This window comes from Callionymus lyra, chromosome 11 (genome assembly GCF_982586985.1).
Source record: "Callionymus lyra chromosome 11, fCalLyr1.hap1.1, whole genome shotgun sequence".
Lineage (NCBI taxonomy): Eukaryota > Metazoa > Chordata > Actinopteri > Syngnathiformes > Callionymidae > Callionymus > Callionymus lyra.
The window spans coordinates 3,665,025-3,675,384 of NC_141828.1; the positions used below are offsets into that span (position 1 = coordinate 3,665,025).

Genomic DNA, 10,360 nt, shown 5'->3' on the forward strand with positions numbered 1-10,360 from the left:
TGTCATACGCGTGTCATACGCGTGTCATACGCGTGTCATACGCGTGTCATACGCGTGTCATACGCGTGTCATACATGTACACTGAGGGCAAACACGTGCTTTACAAACACAGGTTGGTAGAACATTTGAAGTAAATGTTTTCCTAACAGTATCTCATCTTCACGACGGTCGACTGATGTTCAGTTTCTACTGCATGCAAAACACAAATAAATCTTCTTTCATTTGTGGTGAACGTCAATCAAACGTCAATCAAACGTCAATCAAACGTCAATCAAACGTCAATCAAACGTCTCTTGACTGTCAATCCCACCACGATGATGATTTGAAAACAGGAACAATAATCCAGGCAGAAATGTATCGAGTTGAGTCCACATGAAGCGTTTCCTGGCCTTCAGAGTAGACACTTCCTGTCCTTGAGGAAAACTTGAGTCTGTTTGAGGAGATCCTGGTTCTTGGGGGTCCTGGAGATCTACCAGTCGTCCTCAGGCTCCACCGTCTGTAAGAAACATGTGAACGCGGTGAAGAAGTCAACGAGGACAAGAGGGAAGACAGTTCATTCCTTGAAACAAGTCATCATGGACACGCATGACATTCACAGGCAGGTACGACAGTAGAGACAGGGCGACCTTTGACCTCAGAGAGTCTCCTCGCAAGAAGAGGAAACGTCATGTGGGCGTGCAGTGAAGGACTGAGACGGAGGTGCATGCGAGTCAGGACAGAACAAGCGTGCGGAGCGAGGAGGGAAGATCTGTTTGTCACATGAAACTCTTGAGACACAAACCTGCCACTCTAGAGGGAACTCCCCGAGGAAGATGAGCAAGGAGCAGAAATACGTTAGGACAGACAAGTGGTCACTCAACATGCCTCAAGACTCGGCAACATCCGCACAACGGCAACATCTGCTAAACGGCAACATTCGCAACATCCGCTAAACGGCAACATCCACTAAACGGCAACATCCGCACAAGGGCAACATCCGCTAAACGGCAACATTCGCAACATCCGCTAAACGGCAACATCCGCACAAGGGCAACATCCGCTAAACGGCAACATCCGCTAAACGGCAACATCCGCTAAACGGCAACATCCGCTAAACGGCAACATCCGCACAAGGGCAACATCCGCTAAACGGCAACATCCGCTAAACGGCAACATCCGCTAAACGGCAACATCCGCTAAACGGCAACATCCGCACAAGGGCAACATCCGCTAAACGGCAACATTCGCAACATCCGCTAAACGGCAACATCCGCACAAGGGCAACATCCGCTAAACGGCAACATCCGCACAAGGGCAACATCCGCTAAACGGCAACATTCGCAACATCCGCTAAACGGCAACATCCGCACAAGGGCAACATCCGCTAAACGGCAACATCCGCACAAGGGCAACATCCGCTAAACGGCAACATTCGCAACATCCGCTAAACGGCAACATCCACACAAGGGCAACATCCGCTAAACGGCAACATCCGCACAAGGGCAACATCCGCACAAGGGCAACATCCGCTAAACGGCAACATTCGCAACATCCGCTAAACGGCAACATCCGCACAAGGGCAACATCCGCTAAACGGCAACATCCGCTAAACGGCAACATCCGCTAAACGGCAACATCCGCACAAGGGCAACATCCGCTAAACGGCAACATCCGCACAAGGGCAACATCCGCTAAACGGCAACATCCGCTAAACGGCAACATCCGCTAAACTGCAACATCCGCACAAGGGCAACATCCGCTAAACGGCAACATCCGCTAAACAGCAACATCCGCACAAGGGCAACATCCGCACAAGGGCAACATCCGCTAAACGGCAACATCAGCTAAACAGCAACATCCGCTAAACGCAACATCCGCACAAGGGCAACATCCGCTAAACGGCAACATCCACACAACGGCAACATCAGCTAAACGGCAACATCCGCTAAACAGCAACATCCGCTAAACGCAACATCCGCACAAGGGCAACATCCGCTAAACGGCAACATCCGCACAAGGGCAACATCCGCTAAACGCAACATCCGCACAAGGGCAACATCCGCTAAACGGCAACATCCGCTAAACGGCAACATCCGCACAAGGGCAACATCCGCTAAACGGCAACATCCGCTAAACGGCAACATCCGCACAAGGGCAACATCCGCTAAACGGCAACATCCGCTAAACGGCAACATCCGCTAAACTGCAACATCCGCACAAGGGCAACATCCGCTAAACGGCAACATCCGCTAAACAGCAACATCCGCACAAGGGCAACATCCGCACAAGGGCAACATCCGCTAAACGGCAACATCAGCTAAACAGCAACATCCGCTAAACGCAACATCCGCACAAGGGCAACATCCGCTAAACGGCAACATCCGCTAAACGGCAACATCCGCACAAGGGCAACATCCGCTAAACGGCAACATCCGCACAAGGGCAACATCTGCTAAACGGCAACATCCGCTAAACGGCAACATCCACACAAGGGCAACATCTGCTAAACGGCAACATCCGCACAAGGGCAACATCCGCTAAACGGCAACATCCGCTAAACGGCAACATCCACACAAGGGCAACATCTGCTAAACGGCAACATCCGCACAAGGGCAACATCCGCTAAACGGCAACATCCGCACAAGGGCAACATCCGCACAAGGGCAACATCCGCTAAACGGCAACATCTGCACAACGGCAACATCCGCACAAGGGCAACATCCGCACAAGGGCAACATCCGCTAAACGGCAACATCCGCTAAACGGCAACATCCACACAAGGGCAACATCCGCTAAACGGCAACATCCGCTAAACAGCAACATCCGCTAAACGGCAACATCCGCACAAGGGCAACATCCGCTAAACGGCAACATCCACACAAGGGCAACATCCGCTAAACGGCAACATCCACACAAGGGCAACATCCGCTAAACGGCAACATCCGCTAAACGGCAACATCCGCTAAACGGCAACATCCGCACAAGGGCAACATCCGCTAAACGGCAACATCCGCACAAGGGCAACATCCGCTAAACGGCAACATCCGCTAAACGGCAACATCCGCACAAGGGCAACATCCGCTAAACGGCAACATCCGCTAAACGGCAACATCCGCTAAACGGCAACATCCACACAAGGGCAACATCCGCTAAACGGCAACATCCGCACAAGGGCAACATCCGCTAAACGGCAACATCCGCACAAGGGCAACATCCGCTAAACGGCAACATCCGCACAAGGGCAACATCCGCTAAACGGCAACATCGGCTAAACGGCAACATCCGCTAAACGGCAACATCCGCTAAACGGCAACATCCGCACAAGGGCAACATCCGCTAAACGGCAACATCCGCTAAACGGCAACATCCGCTAAACGGCAACATCCGCTAAACGGCAACATCCTCTAAACGGCAACATCCGCTAAACGGCAACATCCGCTAAACGGCAACATCCGTTGGACTTTAAATATTTCATTCATTTATTTTCTTCATCGCTTAATCCCATATGGGGGTCACTCATGTTCAGCAGTGAAATGCTTTGTTTCCATCTTTATTGTTTATCTCTCTTCCTTAAAGACCAACTTCTTCATGTGAATCAACCATTGGAAGGGCCTCATGAACCAACTTTCTGGGACAGATTTGGCCCCCGGGCCTTGACTGATTATTTTAACATGCCTAATATGTAACACAGCAAGTCTGCTCTGACGAAGACGTCAACAGCTCTGACTCAACATACAGTCGTGTGGAGGTCTGTGATTGTTAGAGATGGAATATGATAGATGTGTCAACACTTACCAAATGAAACAGGAGGGCTGCGTTGATCAGAGGGTGAACACACAATTAGTATATTTACACCAAGTGTACAGGTTATATGTACATTTGCAAGTATCTGGTTTCCAAAGTCTAAAAAAAAACACTATTTTCTGCAACTCCGCCTTAAGGATCCACTTATTTCTGTGCGTCAGATATTATACAGAGGGAATAGAGTTAAAATGTTTGCTAAAGTAAACAAATGTTGGTTCATAAAGTCACCACATGCATGGTCAAGTAGCCAAATGTGGCACTTTGAAGATGTGTAGATGTTGTGTTATCTCGTCAAATACCCACCCCGTCTTCTTCTCTGCAAGGATTTAGACGGTTGTACACGGCCTCGATGACGCCTCGTCTGGAAGTTAAGAACGAGACGTCACTCAGAAAGAAACCATTTCTCATTATTAATTGAACATAACATTTAAAGTAACACGTCTCAGTCATAAACATTAACGTTTAAAATGCATGTTTCAATGACACCTGGTTGTTGACTCACTTGCTGGCGAGGCCCCCTCCTGGAGGCAGAGCAGGCATCCTGTTGTCGGCCCCCAGAGTCCTCATCACAGACACCAGATCTGGAAGCCTCTCGTCTCCGTTCAGCATCTCTGAAACAAGAGCAGAGTCCTGTGAACACGACCGTTGTTATTGCGATCGACACAGATCTGGATGGAAATACCAGGGAAAACAAGTGTGAATTCTAGATGATGCTAGTATGGAAGTTAAACATGTACAGACACCATGTAAATGTTTAGCTTGTGAACGTTCATAGCTCATGTTTTCCTAAACACATCTTCACCTTTAACCAATGAACCAAAAATGACTAGTGTAATAACAACTACCAGCATTAAGACTCATTGTCACCATGGTAAAATAAAAGACAACTTTCTAATACATCAGTATTTTAGGTCTCACCTTCTACTCGGGCCTCCAGGTATGTGTTAAGTTCTATTTCTCTCTCCACAGCTTCCTCTGATACTCTGGGAGCGTTTGGCAAACACACCAGCACAACACTCATGTTATCCTGACTTCCCTAGAGAAAGGGTGGACGAGTTAATATCACTTCTGTTGGAAAATGAATGTCTTTGAGTCACTTGAATATAAATTCTCTTAAGATATGTATCCTCAGATTGTTACCATCGAGTATCTTGAACGATATTTTGCATAGTTTACTGACAATTAAGAATCAATAATATATTCCTCTTACAAGCCAAATTTTGGGAAATTTCTTCTGACAAGAACCCTTTATTTAAATCAAACGGTGGACAAACCCTTTATCCGTTAATAGAGATGTTACAGATGTTTAAAATGTGGTCATCAATAAAAAGAGTTCAAAAATTCTTGTCGGGATGTTTCAATCCAGTGAAATTAGTATTTACGAGGATTCAAATCAGAAATAAGATTTTGACATTAGCTTCCTTGCTTTGACCCTTTAGTTCTGATTTAGAATAAACAACATATTTTGTAAATTCATATTTTCAGTAAACATTTATGAACAGCATATCAATGACATCATGATAAATGTATTCAAACCTTGTGTAGGCAAGTGTCCACAACTTCATTGCAAACTCTTTCCAAGTCATCCGACACTTCAAGTCTGGACCGAACAAACTCACACAGCTCCTTGTTAGACATCACGTCCCAGACCCCGTCACAGGCCAGGATTACAAATTGATCCTGCTCAGGGGCCCGGACCATAACAAAGACCTCTGGCTCTGGACTGACCAGTTGTTCGGTTGGTCCTCTCCCACTGACACACTTGTATTCAAAGTCTCCCAAGGCCCGCGACACGGCCAGCCTACCGTTCACCCTCTTGATAAACACGGAGCCGCCAGCGTTCTCGATACGCCGTCGCTCTCGTGGGTCGTCAGGCTTGTGGTCAGGTGTGGAGAAGCACACTTGTGAATTTCTGTACAAAACCGCCCTGGAGTCTCCACAGTTAATAAAAAATAAGTGTTCCGGTGAGAAGAGAACTCCTACTGCAGTGCAACCGCTCTGGTCCAAACCATTCCGGGCCTCAGTAAAGCTGCGCATATGTTCATCAATCTTTAAAAATCCTGTTCTGATGCCAGTTTTTAACATCTCCACCGATAGAGAAGCACTTTGTCCTGAAGGATTGTTGCTGCTGCTGCTCCTGGACCCAGCGAGAGATGCTTGTCGTCTCCCAGCTTCTAGGCTGGCACAGATGATGTGTTCCAAGAGATGCTCTGAGCAGTAGTTGGCCACTCTGAACCCTGCATGGCCGTCAAAGACGGCAAAATACGACCAGTTACTCATACCGGGAGCTGAAAGTCCAAGTATGGCAGTATGAGCATCTTCCATGTCCAGTCGCCAACCTTGCATGGAGCTGAGGCCATAGCGCAGACCATTGCCCTCTCCATGCGCCGTGTGCTTCTCTGTCTTGGGCTTGTCCAGGAACGAGCCCATCACTCAACACTACAGACCCCTCGCCACCTTCAACACAAAGATGAATAGCATAAGAATGAGAATATAATCATATATAACTAACATAAAGAGTAGAAAGCTGTCGTTATGTTACTTCTTTTGTAGTAATGGAAGAAAAAAAACAAGTGGTTTATAAACGCAATAGTTGGAGGATGTCATTTACAATTGAATCATTAACAGAATAACACCTCGGTCTGATACAAAATGTAAATACAACTGGAATATAAGCAATGTGAATATTGAGGCAACTACGAGATGGAAAGAATATCGTACTGTGAGGAGCGGTTTGTGCAAACAAACATGCAATTGATTTCTGACCACTTAATGGGTTATTATTGCCCCTTGACAATGAACCTGGTTCCACATCCAGTAAAATGATCGATGCTCCTCAAGTTAATGGGATTTCCGAGCGACAGTGGAGAGATTTCATCTCACAAACACAGACACACGGGAAATGTAACCATCACAATGAACGGTTTGAAAAGGTTTGACCATTTCATGAGCAGTAAACTATATTGTAAAGTATATTCACAGTGTAGATGCTAAACGTTCAGTCTTTGGTTGGTTTCAAACACAGCTGAGTGGACTTTAACTTACCACGTCACTTCATCTTTGAAGTTCGATTTGAAGACAGAAACACAACGGTGAAACCTAGAAGGATGAAACTCTCTTGGAATGGCAGAGGCACTGTCGGCTTCTGTGGAAGTCTATCAACAGCATCGCTGGATGTGGGAAATGCCTTGAGGGCTACAGACTCCCACGTGGCTCCTCTTTCCTGCCTCTGAATGTTATCCTGATGTGGAGCCTACAAGGAAGAAGTCCAGTCAATGATGGAAAAGACTCAAGTATATTGAAAGAGAAAGTCTCTGATTTAAAACCAAAAGTTCCAGCAAATAAACCGACTATTGTCAGTAATAGCCAATAAAAAGTTGGTAAATTAACATCAGGAACCAGATTTAGTCTTTATGAAATATAAATTGTTCAGATAAAAGTGCAACTGAACTCGTCACGGTATCTTTACAAACTTGAAGCGTCTTTTGTTTAGCTTTGTGTTGCTAGATCCTGGGAAAATGAGTCACTTTTGCCAACATAAATTTAGTGGACATATTTTACAAATGAGGTTGTTTGGTCTCATTAAAAGCCGAGAATCCCTACATTTGTCGTATAAAATAAAGTCCATGTATCCGACAGCTGTGTTGAAAAAAGCCAGTGTCAACGCAGTTGGGATTGATTCCTGCAAATGAGAAGAAGTGCTTTAAATGTGGATTAGAGTTTCTAGGGAAAAAAAGAAATTAACCTCACTGGTTTTGCTCCGCCGACTGATAAAAGGCATTAGTTGTATAACATAGCAAATGTGGCTCTACAATATAGACTCTTTGATGGGATGTGGCTACACACGCCTTTAAGTAACTGTAGGACCCATGAAAAAACAACACAAGTGATGTGATCAAAGATACAAAGGAAGTTAAAGACATAAAGGCCATAGCAGATGTTGCATTCAAATGTCTCTCAATAAATAAAGTTACATTATCCGATAAACAGTAGAGTATAATGCTAAATAACACATTTTCTTTATGCTTCAACGATTCAAAGACTGACCACTGTCCTAGCACTCCTAAAGAAGGGTGTTCTGTTATACATTTCATTTGTGTGAGCCGGTGTGTCTCAGAAGGTATAGACAATAAATGTAGCACCACTAAGGCACCAACTTCAGAGGCAAATACAGTCTTTATTTCAGCGATTTAATACTTATAAAGGCCACAGTTCTAGGCAGATTTACACAACAACAGTTTCGTAATAGACTTAAAAATGTCTACTGTTCATATAGTACCAATACCACATGAAGATGGACAGTGAATCTTCATGTTTAATTAGTATATTTAACTACACAACTAAACAACAAAAACTATTTATGAGAAGGAAATAAAGAAGGTTAATTTTAAACAACATTTACATTTGCCATTGCAGGTGATTTCATAGCATGAGACAGTTGTAGGAGGATGTGTCTCCTAAGTGGCTTCTATGACACAGAAAAATCTGATATATTCTCACAATTAAGATGCTCTAGCTTGATTGACTGGTTTATCAATTCAATCATATCAATTTATCGATTTGTAACTGTATGTATTTCAGCAAACAACATTAAGAATCTGAACAAAAGTATAAGAAGTTTAACTTGACTTGACAACAGGGGACGACAGAAGTCAGTTCAATGTTCATTATATTCTATTACATGTCAGTTATTTGACAACAGGGTTCCACAGCATTAACCCATCAGGATCCTTTCCTCTTCCCTCGACCTCAGTGTCTTCTCCTTCAAACATCGTTCACATGTGAGATAACAAACCAAAACTGAACAAACCAATACTAGAGATTCGTTTTGAAAATAATTGAAGAGACATAAATAGGTTTATAGTTCAGAGATGTTTGTATTTGTAAGTTTTACAGAAGATAGGCCTGTGTATAATGTTTATGGTTCATTCATGAATCAATGGAAGCAGCAAATGTTAAAATAAACGACTGTTCAAATCTTCAGACTAGATAAAGGTTGATCTCTTCTTGTTCAGGACACGATTCATGACATTGTAACCTTGTTTGATGGTTGACATTTGGTCACTTCAAGAGATGGATTAACAAATAAAATCTGAACAAATATATTCAAAACAATAATAAAAAAACACCAGTATTCCACACACCACTGATGTCAGATGATATTTAAAGCTATAACAACGTCGAATTAAGTAAGAAAATATTTACTGTCAATGTCTCATGTTGTGATCAATCTATAGAACCTTATATTATAACCTAGTGGTGCGTTCAAGGTTTGTGTCAACATCAGTCACCTCTGACTCACCTGGACCGGGAATGTCTCGTCTGTCCTCGATTGTCTCCAGCAGCAGGAATGTTTGAGTGGTTGTAATTGTTAGCTCGATAATGTTAGCACGCTAATGTTAGCTCGTTAATGTTAGCACGCTAATGTTAGCTCTTTAAGGTTAGCACTCTAATGTTAGCTCGATAATGTTAGCTCGTTAATGTTAGCACGCTAATGTTAGCTCGTTAATGTTAGCACTCTAATGTTAGCACGCTAATGTTAGCTCGATAATGTTAGCTACCTTCACCCGCCGAGCCTGCAGACAACATGTTGCTACACGTTTAGGACCGAGAAGAGCTCCATAGATCGCTGGTAATATCACTGGTAATATCGCTGTAATGTGACGCTGGACATTAAAAAGCTAAATTCGAGCCTCAGACGCTGAAGCTCCATCACTGAAGCTAGCGTTGATGTTTGACGTCACTGAGCGTCTGGAGAAGGGGGCGGGGTCAGACTCGGACACTGCTTTACGATTGGAAGGTTGTGATTTGAAGCTGAGCGTTGATTGGCTAACATCGCTCCATCCGGCATGTGTTTCAGTCCTAAATATTTGTTTTTGTTATTGTTTCGCTATTTTGCCTTTTTTTATTGTTTCTCTGCTCACAGATGAAACATGACCTACATTCAATCATCTGTGGGTAGTAACTGAACACAGAAGTTTTTCAAGGTTCTAATAGCGTTTATGCTCAGAATGAATATTGAAAATATAAGTATCTTTACATTATATTATAAACAAACCTGTCACAGATTACTGATGTATTGAACAGGAGGTTCCTCTGCATGTTTCAACTCGTAGTTAATCTGACACTTTTTCTACTGTTTCATTTTTTCTATTTGTACTGTAATAATTACATTTAATGCATGAAACATAGTTTTAATGTTGTTTTTATTAGTATTACTATAAATACTGAGGCTGGTTTAGGATTGAAACAGTGGCGGCTGAAGAAAAATATTCTAGGTGAGAATTTTGAGCTAATGATGAACAAATTAAAACATATTTAATTACAATGTGAAATACATCGTAAAGAATAAACTAAATTATAAAAAAATAAAGGAAAACTATTTACAACCTGTTTGCACCAGAACATCAGAGACACTTATGTTAAAGTTATGTTATTTACAAACAAGAACAAAGTTAAAGTTATGTTATTTACAAACAAGAACAAAGTTAAAGTTATGTTATTTACAAACAAAAACAAAGTTAAAGTTATGTTATTTACAAACAAGAACAAAGTTAAAGTTATGTTATTTACAAAC

The 10,360-nt window shown here is 43.1% G+C and overlaps 1 protein-coding gene across 6 annotated transcripts; it reads right to left on the bottom strand.

Annotated features, from left to right (window-relative positions):
• Positions 1 to 6: 6 nt before the first annotated feature.
• On the bottom strand, positions 7 to 10,148 carry ppm1ba (protein phosphatase, Mg2+/Mn2+ dependent, 1Ba). Of its 6 annotated transcripts, none has more exons than XM_087802542.1 (8): positions 9,086 to 10,148; positions 6,829 to 7,036; positions 5,320 to 6,240; positions 4,702 to 4,819; positions 4,286 to 4,394; positions 4,087 to 4,144; positions 3,775 to 3,791; positions 7 to 496 (listed from the first exon to the last, which is right to left on the bottom strand). In XM_087802542.1, coding segments are annotated over exons 3-8 (1,197 nt in total). In that variant the 5' UTR covers positions 6,214 to 6,240; positions 6,829 to 7,036; positions 9,086 to 10,148; the 3' UTR covers positions 7 to 495. The 6 variants fall into 6 exon arrangements, with proteins under 6 accessions (XP_087658668.1, XP_087658667.1, XP_087658666.1 ...); XM_087802541.1 differs by lacking the exons at positions 3,775 to 3,791; positions 9,086 to 10,148 and adding exons at positions 7,387 to 7,465; positions 7,534 to 7,552; XM_087802540.1 differs by lacking the exons at positions 3,775 to 3,791; positions 9,086 to 10,148 and adding exons at positions 7,387 to 7,465; positions 7,529 to 7,544.
• Between the last annotated feature and the right edge of the window lie 212 nt (positions 10,149 to 10,360).